The sequence below is a fragment of the Mastacembelus armatus genome, chromosome 24 (assembly GCF_900324485.2).
Source record: "Mastacembelus armatus chromosome 24, fMasArm1.2, whole genome shotgun sequence".
NCBI classification, from domain to species: domain Eukaryota; kingdom Metazoa; phylum Chordata; class Actinopteri; order Synbranchiformes; family Mastacembelidae; genus Mastacembelus; species Mastacembelus armatus.
Window position 1 is genome coordinate 19,790,404 of NC_046656.1, and position 25,195 is coordinate 19,815,598.

General features: G+C 42.2%; 1 protein-coding gene across 1 annotated transcript in view; it reads right to left on the reverse strand.

Annotated features, from left to right (window-relative positions):
* The window catches only part of msraa (methionine sulfoxide reductase Aa), a 27,922-nt gene extending 9,319 nt beyond the window's left edge, over positions 1-18,603 (reverse strand). Inside the window, exons 1-3 of the mRNA XM_026319007.1 lie at positions 18,386-18,603; positions 3,769-3,837; positions 2,787-2,906 (exon numbers count right to left, since the gene is read on the reverse strand). Coding sequence (XP_026174792.1) covers positions 2,787-2,906; positions 3,769-3,837; positions 18,386-18,521 — 325 coding nt within the window. The 5' untranslated portion in view covers positions 18,522-18,603. The remainder of the gene's footprint in view (positions 1-2,786; positions 2,907-3,768; positions 3,838-18,385) is intronic.
* Between the last annotated feature and the right edge of the window lie 6,592 nt (positions 18,604-25,195).

The following is a 25,195-nucleotide window of genomic DNA, read 5'->3' on the forward strand; positions in this document are numbered from 1 at the left end:
TCTGAGCAGCTTAAGGTGCTGATGAAGACCATAAATACAACAGAAACCCTGGGAAGTAGTGAGTAAGTGGATCTTTTGCTAACCAAGCCCAAAATATTTAAAGTATTTTAGAGTATTTTGAAATTTATTCAGTCAAAGTTAAACATAAATTCAAATTTGGTGTTGTCCCTTAAAGAGCCGCCGTCCTTCCAGGGCTAATTTTAATGTTCAGCCGTAACCAGCGAGGACTCCTGCAGACAGCAGCTGGTGCTGGTAATGAGTGTGACCCACTACACTGAACCTCATCTTCTTGCCGTCTCTCATTCGACTTCCTCTCCTATCTCTCCCTGTCTTATTACTTTTTTAATATCAGGAGCTATGGATTCCTACAGTAGATATTGGCGAACAGAGACAAAGCAGCGGTCGATATTAAATTAATGCCTCACCAGGCCGGTCTCGTAGGAATAAATTAATCTTGGACAGGATGAGAAATAAAGTGGTGGTTGGAAACAGAACAGAAAATACAACCACTGGCAAAATTATCTCCTAATCTCGATCTGTCACTATTTTAACATAAACAAGTGATAGTTAACCATAGAACAATTATACTGAGACCTCACAATGCAAATGTCTATATATATATATATAGACATTTTTGAGTACAATGAATGCTCAGTCGTTTCCTCTTTCGTATTATGTATTTTTCAGTTTGAATACCAAAATGAAAGCTGAGTTTCAGTTTGCTGATTCTAAATACAAAACCCTTTTTATATGTATTATAGTATTAGTGATTTTAGCCACACACTGTTGACCCTTAATCAACAAAACTTTACACTAACTGCAAATACTGCACAATAAATACTGGAAGAAGTACTCAGAGCCCTTTACTTAAGTAAGATAAGCAGTACAAAAGTGTGCAAGTACTCCAAAACAAAGAGAGTGAGTAAGTTTTATCAGCTAAATGTACTTAAAGTATCAAAGTAAAAGTACTCCTTTTGCAGTAAACTGGTTCCTGATAGTGTTTTACTGTTGTAGCTGTTGTTTCTGGATAAATATTCAGAAATATAGGGGATGGGGATGAACTGTCATTTAAAAAGCAGTTCCAGCTGTGACACAGATGTGATGCAGTAAAAATACAATATGACATGTGGCTGCATGAAGTGCAAATACTCCAGTAACATCCAAGTACCTCAAATTTGTACTTAAGTACCCTGCTCTAATTATGCTCCTCCACTATGAGCATATATAATATATAACAGAAATCCTCTTTTTCTACACCTGAACAAGGAAAAAAAAACAAAAAAAAACAACCTGCAGATGATATTTAAACTTCATCTGGTGGATATTTCATTTATTTGTTAGAGCGGAAGTAGATACACAAATAAAAACCTCCGTCACTTCATCACAGCACTCTAATTAGCTGTTGGATCCCTGTTTTGAATTGCACATCGCACTCCAGATGTTTTGGAGCCATCACCATCACTGTAGTTTGTTTTTCCTGTTTCAGCTGTTAGCGGTAAAAATGTATTCCTGCGACTGTGGAGGAAAATGGCTTTGTAAACAAATCATAATGAACACAGAGAGGGAGACAAACAGAGCTGCAAATGAGAAAAATAATAAAGAGTGTGGGAGGGCTATTAAAGCTGGTAATACAGTACTGTACTCTATTTAAAACGAAGAAACATGCAAATTTAATCATCGCATTTCGAACGGGCTGTGTAAATATGTGTAAATATTTAACCAACAATGAATATTCAGATCACTCCTGTTTTCTGTCTCTCCTGAAGATGTGAAGGTGTGAGGAGCACACGTTCAGCCAAGTGCCCTCTTCCAACACTCTGCCAAGATTCTGTGTTCACTAAAAACCAGACATGCAGCAGCTCAAACCAGGATCAGATCTGTTGATGCGAAATGTTCATTTAGGAAGTAGCAAGAGCAGAGAAGATAGTGTTTAATGAGACCTCTCCATCAACAGCCCAAGTCTAATTACTGTGCACAGAGATATGGGAACATAAGGACTGGATGAAAAACAGATAAAGTAGATTAATTATAAAATGTTTGCTATTTACAGATATACTTTTAAATCAAATGCAGACTGTTATTAGTGTTATTATAATAAAAGAAGAAAGTAACGTGCAGCAAATTAAAGAGGAGCTGGAAAGTCTGATATGTGTCCACTTCTATGCAGAGAATCTGCTCTAATCACGTTTATCCAGAACATTTAACTAGTCCAGGACTAAACCTAAACTACAGAACCAGCTGACAACACTGCACAGTTCAAAAATCCGGCACACAGGCATTTGAAATGTATTTGTGTTATTTTACCCAGAAATATCAAATATCTCTATAAACCTCTGGTCAAACTCTTGTTTCTCAGTCTTGTCTTTGTCTGGTTTGTTTTCACTGTTGTTGAACTTGTGTTCAACACTAAAAAGCCAATATTTGTGTTTAAGTGCAGTGTAGCTGCAGACGCAGTATCTTTCATTTAATCAGCTAAACTCTGCTGACAGATACTTGTTTTATTGGTTTTACAGAGTGTTCGGAGGAATAAAAGCCTGTGACAGGTGCTGATGCAGGTTTAATGACTGACACACACACGCACACGCACGCACACATGCACGTCTACTGAAAGTCAATCGATTCTGGAAAACAAGACACACGTGAAGAGAAGAATCGTTTCACTCGAGGCCTGATGTACTGGGGCTTGGATAATGATGCCTGACCACTCTGAGTAGGGACTCTGTGTGTGTGTGTGTGTGTGTGTGTGTGTGTGTGTGTGTGTGTGTCCACCAGTACATAGACACTACCTGTGCAGACGTCCTTGTAGGTGGGGTTAGGGGTGTATCCTCCACAGTAGCCGACTTGGGTGGAATAAACTCCCTTTTGTGTCCAGAACTTCCTCTCTGCTCCCCAGAAACAGCCCATTCCTTCCAGAAAGAAAAACAACACCACGATAAAGAGTCTTTAACAACCACGACATGACGGAACAGGCCTACACACACTCTGCACCACAGTTGTGTGAGTATTTAATGAGCTTCTTCTGGAAGAATAGCACAGAAGGCTTAAGATGCGGTCAGACTGGGATGTGCAAAAACTGAGACGCAGCTTCGCTTGGACTAAACTTATACACTGTGACTTCATAAAGCTGAAATGAGCAGCAGGCTGGTGGCCAAGAGTAACGAGTGCTGTTATTTCTCTGTGCTTTTCTGAAAGTACTTAATATCTGAGCATATGGAAGTTATTCCTAAGAGTGATGGTATAAAGAATACACAGAGCACTGGCTGAGTTATGCACCATGATATAAATTTATCTACTCTCTTTGAAGCAGCACAGAATGCATTTCAACATCACATCAATTTAAGCGAACCAAGGGCATCACTGCTCGTTAAATACAGCTGATAACTTAATACACTCTCCAGGTTACTCACATCTCCATCCTAATGTAGCTTTAGACCATCTCTGAACCCTGCACAGAGACTCAGCTGCTTAGCCACACAGTTTATCTATAATAAATGTTTGCTTTAGAGAACACCATCTGATAAGGCGGCTCTATCATCAATCCATTAGCTACCACTTGGTTCCTGCTATCCAGGGTCCGTCGGGTCCATCCTTGGACAGATTAGCGGCCTATTCACACCAACCCACCTAACATGCATGTGGAGTAGCCAGGGAAACTAATTACGCACCATCATGTCTTATCGTTCATATCCAGTACTCACAATACTCCTCAGTACACGTTGTACTCCACACTGACACAAGTCAAACTGTCAAACACGTACTTTAACTCACCAAATACGACCATTTGTGTCTCCTGTGGAAAAGGTGGGACAGTCCTGTTTCCGTTCACGTCGTGTTTGGCTGCATGAGAAAGTGAAATGACAGCAGTTATAAATATTAAGGTAAGATAATAAATAAACTTAAATAATGTGTCTGTAAAAGCAAATTCCAATATATCAGCTGTGCTTTTATTGGCCATTACAGGGAAGGACAGAGACAATATTTATTTTCTTAATATCTGTGATGTGATCAACCTGTGAAGGTTTGTTCATTCAATTCTTACACGTTTATTGTGTAGTTCTGACTGACTGACTGACTTTCTATTGCGTCTATAAATGTAAATTGCATAAAAGTTCAGTGTTCACCGAACTGGTTTATACTGTTATAAAAGATTATGCAACGAGCACTAAGACCATTCAGGACCCAGACACCATCTCCATACTAAATGGCTAAAGGTCTCTGAGGTCACAGAGGTTTGATTTCTAACAGCTGATAAATCACACTAAGTTTATTGATCATCAGGAGGGAAAATTGCTCCCCCTATTGCATATACAGTGTTGGTGTTTTAAATAGAGCTGTACCCAAAAAACAGAAAACGAATACTATATTTACCACACACACTCTCACACACACACACACACACACACACACACACACACGCTGACCCACTTAAACAGTGGTGAGCAGCTCTGTGTAATTTCGTAGCAGCTGCATTCACTCCAATCAGCACAGAGCCAGAGGTGTATGAGGACCCATTTGAGTCCACCCAGCCACCTGGCTGAGCTAACACGCATTAGCATGCTGGAGGCTGTGTGTGTGTGTGTGTGTGTGTGTGTGGGGTACGTGCATGAAGAAAGGGGGAAGGGCGTAGGGAGGGGGATCCAGATGTTGGGTTTATTCCCCAGTCTCCTCTGCCCAATCGCGTTTATTTTAATCCATCTCCCTCCCCCACAGCATTGTACAGCATGCCATCTGCACGCACGCACACACACACACACACACAATCTTCATGCATGGTTGCATAATTGTCATGAGGAGCAGCATGCCTACAGACAAAAGCAGCCGGATGCATGGTGCCATCCAATCAGCAGCACACACACAAACCTCAAAAATTATTTATCATCAGTTTGAATTTTACATTAAATACACACAGAACTATGATTATTTCAACATAATACACACACGCACGAAACACACACATAAACCGAGTCGTCCTGGTTTATCTGATTACATGAGCAGCCTTTCATCCCACTGCAGCCCAGCAGCTCGACTGCTGACAGACCAACATCCTCACTCTCATCTTCCTCTACGTTCTGAGGGAGGAAGGTTCGGAGCGCTGCAGCAATTTCCTTCCCTGATTAGATGCTGAGGTGGAAACGAGAGCAGCTCCTTTACATCCCTGTTAATTTGACTTTTAACCACACAGTAGTACTATAGCTAGTACTACAGTACTAGTAGACAGTTAGTACTGCCAGAAAGAACGCAGTACCAGCTGTGGATCCACACTAAACTATGAAATGCTAAACTTAATGAAATATGAAATTAACCTTATACGGACAATGAAGTGTCCTGGGCAAAAATAATAAAACACCATAATAGTAATAAGATGCATAAATTACAATAAATAGGACACATAATTGAATCTTAAGAGCAATATTATAGAAATATTACCCATATTAGGACATTTATCCAGTAGTTCCTCTTTATATTTAGTGTTTAAATCTTTTTTTTTTTTACACATTTTTATTTTAAAGTGTGTGTTTTAATGCTGTGTGTAAAACTAACTTCCATTGCCTGTGATGGACAATGATGCCACAGTGTCTTTCATCCAAACCTGACTGGTTGTCCATGACATTAGTGCGATGGTATAAATTTTCACGTTGACCCTTTCGTCACGTTGCCAGTTGCTTGATGTAAATAAAACATTTTAAGCTTGAAAGCTGAAATTAGGGAGCTACAACATTCAGATAGTTTCTCTTTCTGCCTGTGGCAAACAAGACAAGAGAGAAATGAGTACAAGAGACTTTTGATGAGATTAATGTTATTCCCATAATCTAAATACAGTTTTGCACAGCTACAATAAAACTGGATAAGAAACACTGATAACTTAAAATCCATCGGTGATTTCTGACCGATTAAAAATCAGCACGAGCGTCAGTCCAAAAAGCATCGGCCTTCGACAACCTGAACGTCTTTATTTACTTTAAATGAAAATGTGAGACTCCACATCTTAGTGTCACACATCGTCTGCCTTCCTCCTCCTCCTCCTTCATCCTCTCCTCCTACCTGCCTCCTCTCACATTCTCCTCTTTGTGTGTTAGTAATGGCTGCCTTCAGGGACCAGCAAAGGCATGTTCATTACTGGACACACGCACACACACACGCACATCCACGCGCACACACACACACACACACACACACACACACACACACACACACACACACACACACACACACACACACACACACACACACACACACACACACACACACACACACACTGTAGATGCTCACACACAATCACACAGAGAGATAAACAATTTAAATGTAAATGTCAGTGAAGAAAGACAATAAATCCAGGCAGAATACTAATGAGTCTAATAGCTCATTGTGTGTGTGTGTGTGTGTGTATATACAGTACGCTATGTGCATGTGTGTCCACAGGTGCATGTGAAGAAAATTTAAGATAAAAAAAAAATCAAAGATGCCTGTGCTCTGAAATTTACACACCCTTCTCACAGAACATAAGCACTGTAAAACACACACACACACACACACACACACACACACACACACACACACACACACACACACACACAGACACACAGACACACACACAGACACACACAGACACACACAGACACACACACACACACACACACACACACACACACACAAACACACACACAGGTACAGTTAAATCTGCAGATCAGATCAGATTAGGAGAGACTAATACCCAAGCACTCATTTAATCCGGGTGAAATGAGAAAACATTTGTGTTGTTATCTCCTGTGTGTTCCCATATAAGTGATGAGTCTGTGTGGACTGTAGATTCCTCCCGCACTAACAAATTGGTTTCTACTTTAGCAGCATTTACACATGGCATCTGTAAGATTTATGGATTTGACATGTGTGACCACTCGATGGTGCATGTGATGCCACTGAACCAGGATTAAAGCTCTGCAGCCTGTATGTTATTTCACAATGTGCTCGCTCCAAAGCGGCTGCATGACCAAGCGTAGAGCTTTTCCTTCAGGTTTTAGTCCCACGGTTCTTTGTAGAAGAACCTGAGCGAGGTGCCTCTAACGACTGTGAGCTAAAAGTCAGTCTAATCCAACAGTCCTGCAGTAAATCCTCCTCCATGGAGGTGATAATGTTCAGTTTGTGTTTGTTTCACTGTTGATTCAAGCTCATTTTGGAAGACGACCTTTGTATGTTCTCTGTATGATAAAGCACAATTCAACAGCAGCACAAATCACAGCCTCCAAAAATGATCAACACCTCGAAAACTCACTAACTAATTATTGGGTTTAGCAATTCACGGCTTTAGAGGGAGCTGGTAAACCAGTTGGGTGCAGCACCCATAGCGTCCTGCTGCAAGCAGCTGGTCGTTGGACGAGGACTTTTACACAAAACTGTGACTGTGAATCAACAGTCACTTCAGGAAGCACCAGGTCCACGTCTTTGAGGTTGAGGTCATAGATTTCAGATGTGCCCTTTGCCCAAACAATGTCTGTCTCTTGTTTCTCCTTGATGCTGTTTTGTCTGAGACAGACCAGAATAGAAACTAGAAAATAAACAGACTAACAGGGAAATAAAACATAAGGCTTAGAAGAGGGATAACTTATTTTCCAAACAAAGAAAAAAAAAAAAAAGCAAAAAGAATGAATAGCTTTTGATAAGCAGCCATTAATATTCTACAGTTATCTTTTCCTCGACACACACACACACACACACACACACACACACACACACACACACACACACTCAGTATATACGGAGGTATTTTTCTGGAGAGTAATTATTTCGTGCAGCTCTCCTTTGAAATGCCTGTTTTGCGGTCGCCTTTATCTCGCTGGGAACGATAACAACGCTCCTTGTAGATTAATTGAATTCATATTTGTGTGTGAGGTCGAACGCTGCAGTGTGTGTATGTGTGAGACTCAAGGCTGATTGTAGTTTCACAGCATTGTTTAACCTTGCATTAGCACTCTTACACACTGAAACATTCAGGATGTGCACCAAAAAAAAAAAAAAACCCCAAAAAACATCCAACATCCTGTTTTTCACACACTTCTGCTTAAATGACCACAAACTACCGACACTCAGGAGGATGGTCTGTCTACGTCGGGTAACGCTGTAACTTAAATAGAGGAACGTTTGAGCAGAATCATGTTGGTTTCAGCTGAAAACACCAGCGACTGTTTCTACTGGCAACTATTTCTCTTATTTAGCAGTAAAGAGCAGTGGACGAGGTTAGGAGGCACTTCAGCATGCTTCATAACAAACAGCCAGTCACTTCATTTTAGATACACTGCACACACACACACACATGCGCGTGTGTGTAGGTTTTTCTATGGTTTTGTGGGCAAACTTTAAACTATTGCTGTGAGGACATTTTGGCTGGTCTTCATATTTTCAAAAGGGTTAAGACTCAGTTTTACGGTTCAGGTTCGACTTAAAGATAATTACGTCAGTGAGTGTCCATACAAGTATAGAAAGACTAATGTGTGTGTGTGTGTGGAGAGGGGGTTGACTAACCAGTTTGCCTCCCAGTCTCTTCTCCCGCCCCCTAAATCCTGTCACAATAATGAGCCTGATCACAGCACAGGCCTTTATCCATGGTGACATCTGTGACACACACACACACACACACACACACACACACACACACACACACACACACACACACACACACACACACACACACACACACACACACACACACACACACACACACACTCCATTAGTGCTGCTCTATTTCAGCTCAGGCCTGTGTGTGTGTGTGAAGGCAGGCACAACTGCTCCAGAATCAGCCAATCAGAGCTCAGTCCACTCTCTTCCATCTTCATCGCTTTTTAACTTTCTCAAGCAAAAATCACAAAAACCAAAACACAGAACGGTAAAATCCAACAAAATGAAACGCTCAGCTCTGAATCTGCTGCGATGTTCACGACCACATTTCTGCAGATCAACGATAAACCAGAAGACAAAGTACATTTAGGTCACGTGCACACGGAGAGAGGACTGTGGACAAGCTGCTGCCTCACAGGGCTTTTAAGCTCTAGTTCTTTTTTAACTGGGTTTAGCTCTTGACTCACAGCAGCCACTTCAGGACGGCCCAGTGTTTTCTGCTCATTCACTCTTGGTGCTTTTAGATGCTTTGGCTCTGACACTGGGCATTATGCCTTTATAATCTGTTGATTACACTGTGACCTGCACACAGTCCAGATGCTGCAAAGCAAAAAAAACACCGAGCCTCCTCCGTGTCTTCAGTTGTGCTTCGGTGAACATGGAGCTGATGTGACTAAAAAGCTCCTGTTTTGTTTCCTCTGTGAAAAGGCCGTTCTCCCAGAAGCACTGTGGCTACTCAACATGCACTTCTTCCTCAGGTTATTCTTTCAAAGTGGGCTATTTGTGGGTCTGTTCCCGTGTTCGTTCAGAAAGTGACATAAGATGTGACCAGACAGTCCAGGATCATAGAGTAGAGGATCACCTGACGTGTAGCGAGGCTGAACACACTTTGACGTGTTACAGTAGCTAAGAAATCCTGCTATAAACAATCACCGTCAGCGGAACATCAGCGAGTACCAGCTAATTAGGTTCCGTGTCTGTCCTTGCAGAACCATCAACTCAGGCCTGACAACGCTGCCCTCACCAGCAGACGAGGTAAAACCTGGGCTGCACAACCTGGGGGCTCCCCTTCTCCTTCCCCTGAGCTCCAGACCTGACAGTGATAAATGAAACGCTGCGGTTAACGTCTGGCTGGAGGAGATTGGAGAGAGAGCACACACGCGCACGCACACACACACACGCACGCACGCACACGCACGCACACTCAACTGCACAGCAATTAAATCTACAAAGTAACCTCCCCCACCCTCTTCTGTCCTTCCCTGATTGCCTGGTTTCTTCACCATCCTCCCTTCACCTCTCCCTCCTCCACCCATGTCAGTCTTTTATTCCTCCATGCTACAGTATCTCTCTCTCCATCTATCAGAGTCCTGATTGCCATCATCATTTTTATTACTGCCCATCATTACGACCATCAGTGTTGTCCTCATTATTCTGCTGCTCCTCCTCCTGTGCGTCTCTCGTGACACATCCCAAGAAACTCGCTAAAGAATCAGGCATCTCAAGAAAAGCCCTGAAGTATTAGCTTTATGGGAAATGAAGTCTAGCGCTAATCTGGTTGTTTGTTGAGCCATATGAGAGCACAACAGTAGTTGTTGATGAGGTAATGAAGTGTGTAATGGAATTTAAATAGCCTTAAAATGACCATAGCGCTGAATCAAACAAAATAACCCTTCATCAAGGATGTACAGTTCATCCTGCAGAGCTGTTGTTTGGATTATTTCAATTCCTACATGTAAAATACTTTAAAATAACAGCTTGAAATAAATCTTTCCACATATACAACAAGCAGACTGTGACTGAGACACTGGCTGAAAGGAGGTTTCACAGTTTTAAGCTTTTTCCTCAAAACTACAACCCCAATTCCAAATCTACATAAAAACACAACGCGATGATTTGCAAATCTCACAACAGAACATAGCAAACATTAAACTGAGAAAATATATTATTTTAAGAAACAAATGAGGTAATTTTGAAACTGATGGCAGCAACACGCCTCAATAAAGTTGAGACAAAGGCAAAAAAAAGGCCCTAACCCTAAGGTCCACAGGTCAGTTACAGGATAAAAAGAGCATGTTAGAGAGTCACAGTCTCTCAGAAGTAAAGATGGACAGAAGTTCATCAATCAGTGAAAAGCTATTTCAGATTAATGCTCTGCAACGTAAAATTGCAAAGACTTTAAATGTCTCATCATCTACAGAGCATAATGTCCTCAAGAGATTAAGATAATCTGGGGAAATCTCTGTGCTCGAGAGACAAACACAAAACTGGATGTGATCTTCAGGCCCTCAGACGGCACTGCAATAAAAACAATTCTGTGATGGACATCCTCACCCACACCAACTATCCTCATGTCCTCCTTCACTACATCCAAGAACCTCCTCTTTGGTCTTCCTCTAGGCCTCCTTCCTGGCAGCTCTAACCTCAGCATCCTTTTACCAATGTATTCACTGTCCCTCCTCTGAACATGTCCAAACCATCTCAATCTGGCTTCCCTGGCTTTTTCTCCAAAACATCTAACATGAGCTGTCCCTCTGATGTACTCATTCCCGATCCTATCCATCCTCATCACTCCCAGAGAGAACCTCAACGTGACAATGTCATCTGCAAACATCATGGTCCACAGAGATTCCTGTCTAACCTCATCTGTCAGCCTGTCCATCACCACAGCAAAGAAGAAGGGGCTCAAAGCCGATCCTTGGTGCAGCCCCACCTCCACCTTGAACTCCTCTGTCGCCCCTACAGCACACCTCACCACTGTCTTACAGCTCTCATACATGTCCTGCACCACTCGAACATACTTCTCTGCCACTCCAGACTTCCTCATACAAAACCACAGCTCCTCTCTTGGCACCCTGTCGTACGCTTTTTCAAATCAAATCAAATGTTTGATTTGGCTTAGATTTTACGTTGGATGCTCTTCCTGACACAACCCTCTGCATTTACCCGGACTTGGGAACGGCACATGAAGACACTGGATTGTGCCCCCCTGTGGTTGCATTATTTGCCACATGCTAGAAATACGTTTCCTGATTAGGTTTCATTTTTTACCCTCTTTTCTAAACCTTTAAACCATTTGATTGACAGCCATGTGTGTAGTTAGAGTGGTGGTTGAGGTTAGTAAGTCACCACAGGGTGTATGTGTGTGTGTGTGTGTGTGTGTGTGTGCGCTCCCCTGAGGGTCTGACTCGATCGATCACACAGAGCCATTATTAGTGAGACAGTGTGTGGTGAATGGGGGCAGGAAATAGTACTTAATGCACTTTGCACTTAAAAGATGGTGGACTGATTAGACCCTTTCAGACATGGATTCTGTAAAATTGCCGGGTGTATCTACAGTATATGTTAGACTAATAGTTTTCTGGCATTCACACATCGCAAGCCCTTATGGAAAATGTTGGCTGTTGGGAAGAGCTGCATAGCTTGTGCTTTATTTGCCATCTGGCAAACCAAATTAGACTGTAAACTATGTTTAATGTATAAGGTCTAATGCAGCATCTATACAGGCTTTTATTAAGATCAGTACATTTGTGATATATTGAGCAGAGTGCTCTTTATCATAGCGTGAACAGGTCATTATGGGTTCTATGTTTAATGCTAACACTGCAGTATAGATATACATTATGTGGAATAAAGGCTTCTAGGCAGCACTTTAGCGTCACTGTGTTTAGTGTGTTCGAGAAGTTGGACTAAAAATAAGACTAAAAGTGCAGTGAGTGAGGGAGAAGAGAATCTGCGTTGGATGAGAAATTATTAATGATCTGCTGCAGATTTCGTTCAACAAGAAAAAGGGAAATTTAAAAAGGAAAGGGTTAAAGAATTGACCCCTGGGGTCTGGTTTGGCTGGAGATACTGGTTTAACTGGTCTCATTTTGATGGTTGATCGACTCTATTCATGACGCAGTGAACCTCAGGTGGAGGAAGGACAGGTTGCAGGTGTTTTGGGGCATCCTGAGGGATTGTTTAAGAAGTTATCAGAATGCTGTTTGTTTATTCACCATCATCTCCAGAAACCGTCGCTGCCCCGCAGTGGTATTTAACATCATTTACTCTAGATTTAACCCATGCACCACCGTTCTCCCTGATGTTTCTTCCTCCACCTGTGAGAAGCTTCTTCAGTATTTCACTGTGATCACACTTGACCTGCCTGCTCCCCCTGGATGCTCTGCTGTTTTTGAGCAGTCTGAGCTCCGTCTCTCTCTCTCGTCTCTCACACATGGTGAGAAAAGACAAAATCCTCTTTCTGCCTCTTGGATATAATTTCTGTTCAGCTGTTTTAAAGAGATTTTCAGAAACAGAGAAACAATGAAATTCATTAGATGCATTTAGGTTAAAGTATTCACCTTTTTTTTTTTTAGCTCTGTTTTGATCTCCACCATCTCCTGAGGAAATCCTAATGAAAAAAGAAGAAACAATGGCTTCTGTTCCCCTTCCTTCACCTTCTAGTCAGTAACTTTGTCTGTCTGCAGTTTGGTGCTGAGTGGGGAGCACATACTGGGGTTTATCACATGAAAACAGCTTCATGCTGCTGCTGGAAATGAGGGTAATGAGGCTGCTGAGACTGATCATGACAGTAAATGTGCTGTGAAACCAAAACAATAGAGATCTGAAGTGAAACCAGAACATGCCTCATTCATAATCCCATTGACATTTTGTAACAGCGCTGATAAATAAAAATCCAGCCTTGGAACAGCCTTTTCTCAACAGCATGTCGTGCAGCTCGTTTCATAGGTGCAGATAAGGATAACACTTTTTAAAAAAACAAAAAACTATCTAACACTGTTTATTTAGCATTTTTAACAAACCCATAAGACATTCACGGTTTCATTTTAACCGATAATACACCGTCCGTTTCATCTGACCAGAGCAAAGCCCAGTTTATTATCATGTTCACACCATTCAGACATTTAAGAAGCTGGAAACTGCACAAAAAAACATTTTCTAAAACGCTTATTCAGTTATGAAAAGACTTTGTGACTAATTTTCGGAATAAAAGGCTCTAACATCAGGACACTTCACTGTGCATCATGATCCATTATGCAACACTTGCACGTGGTGCCCGCTTTGCCGCCTCAGGATCAGCATCGCTGATTTCTCCGTCCACCTCGCGGTGCATGACCTTCAAACTAACAGCTCCTGTATAATTATGATCTTTCGCTTCTTGTGTCTTGGGTGATCAGATTGACTTTGAAAGCTCAACATCAACCTCTCAGCCTCAGTCTCTTCCTCACCATCCATTTTCATCTCTTTTCTCTTCGTCCGTTTTGATCTCTACATCGCCCTCGTCGCTTACGCCCCCCCCCCCCCAAACGCTCACCATTTTGCCCGTCGAGGAAATCAGATCACCATCTAAACAACAAAGAGCTCTCCCGATGGAGTCACACGTTCATTCAATCACTCATTCACAGCAGACCCTCTATGTTGTCGTGGTAACGCCTCTGACAAAGGTAGATGGATCGACGAGCGCCAGCCTCGACCCGATAACAGTGCACAGTCACTTAACATGCACGAGAGGCGTGATGGACAGACTGATACAGGCTCACCACCGCCATCACCTCATCTGTGTCGCTGATGCTCTATGTGGCCAAAAGTATGTGGACACACTGGTTTCGTTAAGCTTCGAGGCACCACTTTGACTTTTTTGGACATTAATGGGAAAATGATGCCTACGATTGAAAACAATGCAAAAATGATTCAAACTGGTTCTACTAACATTCTGATCATATGCAAAGTGCAGCTCATCAAAGTGAAATTTGCATTTTCATGTGTATGTGAAAAACAAATGACGCGACCACGGAGGAGCCAAGGACAGGAATGCAAAGGAAGGATGTTAAATAGTCGCCTTTTAACTTCATGTTCTTTTCTATCTTAATGTGTAAACGCTTGGCAGGTATCAAAGGGCCTGAATAAATAACCAGGTTCTTACAGGGTGACTAGCTAAAGTGCTTCAGTGGGTTCATTGCTTACTAGACAGACACGTAACGCAGGCAGGGAGGAAGGAAAAGTGACAGAGCAGCAAAGAGGACGAAAGTGGGAGGAAGGGCTGCAGCAGTATATCAGGAGAGAGGACATGTTTATTACTCCAGCTATCTGGGCCTGCAGAGCCCTTCACGTGGCAGAAGCTGTTAGTAAACAACAAAGCAAACATGAAGAACCATATCTATAAGGAGGATTACTCCAGAACTGCACCACTGCATGGCCACACCACTGCTCCTCCAGCAAAACCTGCCTGCTTTTGTCCTGTTGCATCAGAAAAGGGTCAAAACACAAAACACTACTACCTATAATGACTCTGTGCTCTCTGTTATAAAAAAAAACAACCAGGGCTGTGCTGTTTCAGCTCTGAACACATAACAATCCATCATATATGAGACATTTTTGTCCACACTTACATGAACCACTTAAACTGTTAAAAACAGCAAATATATCCACTTGGAAACATAAGACAATTATCTTCAGCAGCTCCAGCTCAGTCGGCGTTTTAGCTTCTCTGGCAGCTGCAGCTCCTGTTCATATAGACAGAACAAAAACAGCTGTGTGTTCTTCCCACAAACAGCATTTTGCTCTTTAAAGAAACTTGATAAATCTGAAATCTGATTAGTTTAAAAAAAAAAAAATCACTGCTGATATTTATGTCGACCTCGACGGATCCCTGCAAATCTCTGCAGTCAAAATTACACGTTCCACAACAGTGAGCTGCACTAACAAATGATTTCCACCCACAAGTACATCTGCTAATTAAAAGACTGGCACACACCAGCTGCTGGATGTCTGAACACATCTGCATTAGGCAGTGATGAGAATGACATTATCTTCTTCATTAGCTCTTCCTTTTCTTTTTTCCTCCCATCTGGGCGTGTTGGTGCGGAGGTTTACAGAAGAAGAAATAAGTCTTTACCTGTGGCGCTTTGACCCCAACGTGAGTCTCACTGCAGTTAATGAGGGTTGTGCACCAGACTCATCCTACAGGACTGAGGTTGATATGTTAAGCAGAGGGACAAGAGGAACTTCTCTGTTGGACTCACACCTCATTTAATTGTCTGCATGGACTCAAATCAGAGCGAAGTGTGTGTACAGTGTGTGAAGTTGAAGACTAATTCAGTCTAAAGGTGATTTTACATTCAGCAGCTCTGATTTCAGCACCAATCAGCTTCACTCAGCAACTAAAAACTAAATCATTATTATTAGAGGCAGCTGAGGCCTGTAAAGGGACGACGACACTTTGGGAATCTAAAGGAAAACAAAACAACAATTAAAACATGATTCGATTTTTAATTGAAGAAAGAAAAGCCTCAGGTCCAAGGTGGACTTCCTTCGGCTTGTGATGGACTTTGCTTTCCTTTTATCACAACATCAAGACTGTGGACAAAGTTTCAGTCTCAAGCGGATAATGTTCATGACCCTAACATCTCAGCTTCAGAAAGCTAAGAATCTCATCAAGTGCTCGGAAAAATGTCAACAATTCCATGAAACTGTGAAACCAACGCCCGACGAGTGAGGAATCGTGATCAAACTAAAAGCTCCAGACCAGCTATTAAACAGAGCTTCACTTTACTGATCAACTTCTGTGGGTAAGACTGAACTTGTAGTCCCATCCATCATCCTGGGTCCTCAGCATCACGTAAGTCAACAAGAAATATGGAAACCCAGCATATGTTCCTGAGTTTAGGCTTCAGGCCTGACTTGGATCCTATTGATCAGTTTATCAGATTAATAAAAAACACACCTGACTTCTATTTGCACTTCATCTCATATACAAACATTAAAATAAACATGTTCCCAAAATACTGAAACTCTAATACAAATGTTTTGGTCAGATGTGCTTTAAAACCCAACAACAAACATTTGACACAAACCTCTGGATTGGCACATTGTCGGCCTCCTTTGGCTACTGGTGAGTGGACTTGTTGAAGTCTAACCTCCATCCTTATCCAGTCCATTATCTGACTTTCCCAAAAAATACAACATATAATTCTTTGCTACTGTTAAAATTTATGGCTCAACTCCTTAGATTCACGTTACCTTTTACAGCCAAAACCCGGTCGAGTCCAGTGGCCCAAAGCGAAATTTCGTTTAAAAAGAGAAAATTGCTGGTTTTGTTTTTCTGGTTTCCGTTGCTCCTTTAGAAGCTGAGTTTCTGCCTGTTGGAAGGACTTTTTCTCTCTTGTCTTTTCAGAGCCATAGAAGAGCTCGTCCCCGTCCACCTCCACCAAACGCCGCCAGCACCAGCACCATGCCTGGACATTTCTTGATTTCCTCTGGTGCTGCAGCCCTGAGCCAGACAGACAAAGGAGGGGAAGCCCTGCCAAGTCTCCCCACTGCAGACATGGCTTTTTCCTTTCCTCTGTTCACTCGCTCTTTCTTCATCTCCCGATTGTGGCAGCATTCCCGAGAAGCTTTGGCGAGGCTCCAGCATGTTTGCCACTGCGTCTGAACCCATCCATCCATCCATCCATCCATCCAGCCCGATCGTCCTTTTGCGGTGGACCCCCGCCCCTATAGCCCCTCCACTCCCAAATCCACTTTCCCCCCAGTCCAACCCCTTCCAGTCCCACCAAAATATTACGCACACTTTGGATAAATCAATCCAAACTTGAGCTAAAAGACTCCTTTAAAATCCCAAACAGACTTGATTCTTTACTCTCCTCCTTTTGTCATTTCTGTCTCTTTATCACCGAACCAAACACGGAGTCAGTAGCCTCGACACCACACAACCTTCACATTCACCACTTTTTTTTACTCTAATTTCCCATTTTAATGTTAAAGGGCTGTGAGGATTTGTGTGTCCGAGTCCGTGTGTCTTGGGTCTTTTGTTGAGTGCCAGTGCAGATCTATTCATCATGTGCCAAGTCTCAGCGCCCTCACTTGTAGTGAAGAGGGGGCAGGTTGGTGCCAACTGCCCTGGCTGCCAACAAAGTACTGCTGTCGCTCTGTTTACACACCCCGAACACTCCCCATATCGAACAAACAGCATATAGAAATACTTTTGTTTAAGGGAGTGACAATTATCTTTTTCAATCAATTCAAACTAAACCGTTTTTAGACCCAATACAGATATTCATTAACTAAAGCTCCTATTTCAGATATTTCTTCTCACTAATAATATTTGGGGAGAGCAATAATGTAATATTATCTTTGCAGACGTCAAGTGAAAATGTACCGGGCCACTTCAATCACGTTGAGATGTTTTATTGTTAGTAATAACCTGTCATCTAAATCGGGGACGGGGTTTGATGACATGTCAAATGATTAAATCCAGATCCTGAATCAATCATTTACCAATGTTACCTAATAAGCAGTTTGTTCAAGTGAATAATGTGTGTGGTTGTTGTTCATCAGTGGATTGTTGTTCTAACAGGTGCATGAAGATAAAAAGAAATAAAGTTTATTTTATAAGTTTATTATTTACAGTATTTACAGCGCCATCACTTATTATTTTCTTTTCTTATATATTTACATACATGCGCCTTTTTTTTTTTTAAACAATAATTTTAAAAATATTTAAGTTTGAAGTTTTCAGGGGCAGATTAACCTGCGCATGCGCAGTATCTCAGTGTCCCGGTTGACGCGCTAAACGCTAAAACAACATTTTCTTAACTTAATAAAAGTTTGTGTGTTTACATTTGAAGCTGTGAAGCTGCCGTGTTAGGAAGGTAACGCCACTAACATCATGCAGAGGCAACCACATCACCAAAAATACAACAACCGCTGCCATAAAGTTTCAACTACTTGCTACAGAAGCTAACATGCTAAAGCTAGCTGGGCTCGGTCTTACCGGATACGGTGATGGTCTCGGTCCGGCCAGGCAGCGCCGTTTCTGCGGTCGGCATTTGGATTTTGGAGGACATCTCTCCCATTCCGCTGCTGACAAAATGACGCCAAACCAGACGGAGCCTGGAGGAGGCGACCATCGGACCCAGAGCAGCAGACACACCCCCGGTGCTCAGTTAGCTTAACTAGCTTAGCTCGCTACATAACGGACACGTGGTTACGTAATGTGCAGGTGCCCAGGTGTTAAACACGTGACTGGCCAACATAAAGAAATGTGCCATCATAAACGTTGTAAACACTCACAGCACGACCACAGGCACCTGTCACTCAAGAGCTAATCTGCGCTTTTACACAAATAGTGTCTCTTAGCAGAAATTATTTAGACTCTCAGACCTTTACTTGTTCTTTTCACTAGTAAACTGACATGACGTGCGCGCCGAATTGACCAGATCGCTTCGTTTTTCGTTCTGTATAAGTTAAAGTTTGCATTCAACGTGTTTACTGTCTCCAGCATGTAAAACAGCAGAAAACCGTTAGAATTTTCAACGGAGTTCGGGATCAGTGCCAGTCCATCTCAGCAGTGGTGCTGCAGAAATATAACAAGTTTAGGCACTAAGGTTAAAGTGAGCAGGCCTCTGAAAATAAATCTGTCAATGAAATTATTCTCTGGTAAGATCAGTGTCAACTTGCCACTCGTATTCTGTGCATTTGGGGTCTCTACATGTAATCCCACACTGACTGCATGATGTTGGCATCAGGGCAGTGTGGGGTCTGCACCATCTGCTACATGACTGCTGGTTCTTATGTGATGAATACGAATCTCAGCATCTAAGGTGCCAGGTCTCAGCCTGAGGACTTAACCTGGTTAAATCAATAAATTTTAAAAGCTCTACATAGTGCTGTACACTGCAAAGAGTCACATGTATCTGCCAGAGGTCATGAAAATAAATAGTGTGAACTGAATACAAACAACAAAATGAAGAGAAATGGATGAAATATAAAAAGAAAACAACAGATTCTTGGGCTCCTGTGTCCTAACGTGAATGTGGCAACTTGTCTGGGGCAATCAGCACTAAGTTCCTCCTGTTTCTTCTGCTTTACATAAGTGATGTTTGCTGTTAGAAACCACACAATTTCTCCACACACACACACACACACACACACACACAGATGTTAACAGTAAGAAAAAAACAGCTTATTTACTACAACAGATACTAAATCCATGTTAATGTACTTTATAACTATTCTAAGTATATATTTCAGTTAAAGGGGTAATTTACCTGTCAGTACATTTCACGTTTACTCAGGAATGTGAATGCAGGATTTGGAGTATTTTTAAATTGTTTTATTGGTAGTTTTACGTCTTCCACCACTGCTCGCCGAAGCAAATGAGGCTCCATAAGATGGAAGTTACTGATCATTTCATGGTCTGTGCTTTCAAATGAGGGCAGACCATCATCAGTCTACTGGTTCCCAGTATGCCGTGCGGGGGGAGGGATGGAGAAGGGAGACAGATGACGAGCCATATGGAAGAACCCAGGAGGAACGCTGCTCATGTTGGAAAAAATACTCATTTCAGTGTCTGATTGTCCCTGCGTGAAGGTGAGAATCATCAATTACTTAGCAGGTTAGGGCAGGAATTTACATTCCACCACAGAAGAAGAGCTGGTTTTGGAGGCCTGTGTTATTTTATGGTCGTCTCAGTTTGGTAAATACACCCAGTGTGGTGGTAATAAATGCAAAAGAGTCTCACCTATGATCTTCAGTTAGAGATCAGCTACCCTATTGTACCTAGAAGTGACCAACATGGGGCCTGACCCAGAACCAGTAATGGTGCCATCTATTCAAACAGGGGAGGTCACTGTGTCATCTGATGTTTCCAAGCTGACGACTTTAAAACTCCACCTTTTGTCCAAAAAACACTAAGATTTAAATAAAATATTGTGGTTGTTGTCAACAATGTTCCTTAAGTGTCTGAACTTCGTGAAGCCAGGTAGTAGCTGGTGCTGACATTGCTCTTATTTCATATCAAGCACACAGGCCTCAAAAACCCTGACACACACTGACTGACCACAATCTTTATATATGAAGGTGTGTGACTGTTTCCAGGTTTGGTTTAGGCTCTTTCGGTAATACTTGATATAAAACAGCGCTTCCAGTTTGGATTTGGATCTTTCCCCCCTGTGCACAAACCCATGCAGGCCCATGAAGAAGTGGTTTCCCTGCAGTTCTCTGTGGAAGAATGTGGCTCTAACCCATCCACGATGAACCTGAGCGCCGACTGTCAGCGTCAGTGCTGCACTTCAGCGTCTGAACGGGAGAAAAGCTCTGCAGCAGGCCCCAGAGTCTAAAAGCAGAAGAGGGGAGGCTGTTACAGCAACAATCAACAATCACACACACTCCTGTTTGGGCATTTTATTTTAATTTAAATAACACACAGGCTGGTGTGTAGATTTTTACAACACACCGTTTCTTGGATTAAAACATCGTATTAATGTCAGTTTAATTCAGAGTCAGATGGACTGGGCCCAGTTTTGTGAGGCGGATGATCTCACTTTCTTTCCTCCCTCCGTCCTCAGAGGAGGACAGAGGGATGAAAAGCAGAGGGAGGACAGAGCTGAAAGCTGAGGATGTAAAACGCTGGCTCCATCTGATTCCCTCTCTTTCAGAGGACCACCCCCTCCCTTCTCCTCTCTCCATCTGACTGCGCCCAACTTCTCTCCCTCCATCCTGTCATACAGCTACTGTATCCACCGCCCGACTGCACCCAGCACGCACAAAACCTGACATTGGTGGGTTTAGGATACTGCTCGGCTCCGGTGCTCTTCTGGGTTTGGACTATATGATCTCTAATAGATTCTCTGGAGAACAGAAAAATACAGAACGATCGGTTTTCCAGTTTAGCTGCAGAAGAAGGACAGTCCGACCTCTGCATCTCCCGCAACATCCCTCCGCATCCTCAGCATCCCTGCATGGACCTCCAGAGGAGAGCACCGCGGACCGGGCTGCGCACGCAAATCCTGCCGGTTCTGTCATCGGGGCACAGAAGCTCCAGCATCGGTGTGTTTTAGAGATGTCTGAGCTGCTTTTTGGGGCTTCAGACCTTAAGTAGGTGCCTGCTTGATGTTAAAAAATTGAAACCTGCGCCATTTACCCGGCACCCTGCTGCTGAAAGGTATTGTTGTTCGGTTTTTACACACATCTGTGCAACGTTTATTCGTTTTAACCCAGTCAGATATTTAAAGGCCTTGTGTTTATTAAAAAAAACCTCCGTCAGCTCCTTTACCATTTCATCTGCGCTAAATCTGCACCCGCAAAAGCCGCAGTGTGCTGTCGAGCCCTGCGGAACTTCTTATTTCCGTCTCTTTCCTGAAATACGAGCCAAAATCTGCGCACACGTCCAGGATGCGCAGCTAAACCGCATCACAGAACCAGAATGTGTCTGTAATATTTAATAAGAATTAAATATATATTATATTAATTATAATTATAAAATCACTACTTTATTATATGAGGCTGTTTAATATAATATATATTAATGAAAGTCTATTAATTCTGCTGCAATTTCAGTGATTTTCATTAAGGTGTCTATTGTAGATATTTTGATACAGGCTCTGACACAAACACCCGACCCCCACAAAGGCGACCATCCCCCCCTCCCCTCTGCATTTTGCCTGTATGAGCTATCTGGGTCATTAGCATTTCGGCGGTTAATGAGGCTGCAGATGGGTCCATCTCCTCTGCTCTGCCGGAGAGCCATTGAGCAGCACAGATGCTGCTGCTGCTGCTGCTGCGCCATCTGCACAAAAGAAGAGAGAACAAAAAAAAAAAAAAACAAAAAAAGAGAGCCTGCATGTCAGGATTGTTCTTCATGTTTTTTTGTTTTTGAGCTGACAGGATTGTGTACTCATGTGGGATGAGGAGTAAAATCACAGCAGCAGCTTCCTCCCCTGCAGCTGTGTCATTAATGCGGTGCTGTATAAGAACTGGCTGCTGCTGGATAATGGAGGATAATACTTTAATGGTCTGCAGTGCTGCTTGAAGGAGTCTTGCTCCTGGTTTAAAACCTGCATATTATTTTCTCATGCATGCTGCATTATTTCAGATTTTCTTTGTTAAATGTGTCTCTCTCATCTTTCAGGAAGCCAGTATTGGTTTCCACTCGTTTCACTGTGGTATGAAAATCAATTTGCAGAGATTTTACACTTGCTTCAGTCAGACAATCAATCTCCGTGAACATCATGTCTGCCTGTAATGTAGTTGAAGTTGAATTATCGCTGATCATATGATATGCGGTTAGAAGTGTTGGGAATGCATCCTCAAGCAAGTGGCTCCTAAAATAAATCAGAGCGGAGTCACATGAGCCCCTGGAAATGCTAGAAATGCAGCAGTGTAAGAAGAACACCGGGCTGGACAGCAAATCTGCTGTGAAGTCAGATTATCCTGTTGACACTGCATTGTTGCAAAAGGTCAAACAGGCAAAAGTCAAAGAACTGCTTCGAATCTGCAAATGCATTTTCAGACTAAAGTGAGAAATGAATAAAATAAAACACAGTCATGACTTATTTTGTGAAGCGATCAGGTAAACATGTAAATTGCTGCTGATATTGTTGTTTTACGTCAGTGAAATATTTTCCAGTCATTCATTGGTAAATGCTCACAGCAGAAAAATAGTAGAAACCTTCATGTTATGCAGCTTTCCCAGCATGCAGCATTTTAAATGGAGGTCAGAGAGACGTCCTTGACAGTTTATCACAGGGCCAATAAAGACATACACCCACACACTCATGGACCAGTATGCGTCTTTAAACCCTCCTGAGCTGCTAGTCTGTCTTTGGACTGCAGGAGGAGACAGAGCACTGCAGAAAAACCTGAGCGGTGCAGAGAATCAAAGCTCACTGCTGTGACAGTGCTGAGCCACTACAATACACAACGCACTACACAACGCACTACACAACGCACTACACAACGCAACGCACAACTCACTGCACAATGCACTAAACAGTAGTCGATACATATCCAATAAAATCAGCTTCACTGTCATCACAAACACTATTGTACATATGCGTATGGTTTGTGTGCAGTTTCTCAGTACATTGAGGCGTAATAAGCAACCAGTGCAGTTAGCATCCATCCAACAGCACAATCAGCACCATAGAGGGTAAAAATATAGCAGATATGTAACTGTTAATAATGATTCAGCATGGGCTGTATTAATGTGCAGACAGTCAAATTCATCCTCGCATTAAAAACATTAAATAGAAACATTTCACATTTTCTTCAAAAATAAATGTAATAAATTAAAACATAAAGCAGGCATGACAACAACAACAACAACAACAACAGTTTCAGCCATGTGAAGGTCGACAAATCTATTGTAAAGGATACAGCGAGGGAGAAAAGGTGCCTTGGACACAGCCCAGTGAAGAAGAACATAGAAAGCTCTGCGGGATAAAGTAGGATGCTGCAGGTAAATGGTGTGACAAAATGTTAAAATGAGTCAGACTGAAGCAGAGCTAAAAAAAAAACCCTCAAAATAAATGTATGAAAACAGGAGAAAGTGGGGCAGAGTGACAGAATAGAGAAGATCGTGGTAAAGAGATGAAAAGCAGAGAAACATGGGTCGTCTCTCCTCGTGTTCACAGCGGACCTTGATTTAAATGTCCATACAATTAAGGCACGCGGTGAATGCCAAGAGAGTGACTGACTAGCAACAGGTTCACAAGCGGGTTAAAGCTGCAGCTACTGGGGAAGACCCTGATGCAGGACCACTCAAGGCCACTAGATGGTGCTGCAAAAATGGCTCATTACTTTTCATTTCATTTTTGACTCCTCTGTTTTAATCACACGACTTCCACACGTATTTGTTACCTTAACACACGAGGCTCGTTAGAGATGTGGAGCAGTCAGATTAATACAAACACTAATATTTTGATCACATGCTGTGAAATAATTCAAATTAAAAACACGAACAGAAAGTGGACTCAGACCGAAAGACAGAAATAAAAGATGAGAATCTAACAGTCTGAGTGAAGAGGATCGAATTAATAAATAATGTGAAGATTCGGGACTATATTCATCTAACAAGTCTAGAATATGCCATTTTAGCCTGAATATGTGCAGGATTGATCAGCAGAATGATCCATGTCCCAGATGTACGTTTCACTTCAAAATCTATGCAGATAAACAGCAGAATGGATGAATTCAGTGAGGATAAATGACTGGGAACAAAAAACAGCAGCTTCCTCTGCGTTAGACTGTCTTTTCTGTTCATTTCCTGTTGGCCTGCATGGGTCCGTACTGGCCTGCTTGCTTCAGTGCCTCAGCATCATGATGATTTAACAAAATGTCCTTTCACAAGAGACTAAAACATTAGGGTTCTGACACGGAGACAGAGTAGAAGAAAAGCTCATGATATGGGAAAGACGGTCATTATAGGAAAAAGGAGAATTAAAACCCAAATGACAGCAAAGAGCTCTGTGCTTCTGTCTATAAAAAGACACTAACTAACTACAAAGTGATGCAAATTACCACAGATAGAGAAAAAATGACAGCAAAGAGATGCAAAACCAGCACATTGAGATGCACAACAACAATACACAGAATATCTACAAACAAAAACCAGCACAGACACAAAGCAGCTAAATGAAATGCAAAACATTAAAGTCCTATGAAAGACTAGAAAAAGACACAACATTACTATAAAGAGACCAAAGGAACCACAGAGATGTAAAGCCTCTAATGAAGACAATGCAAAGATACAAGATGACTAGAAAACAATGACAAAGACACAAATCAACCACAAACAGATGCA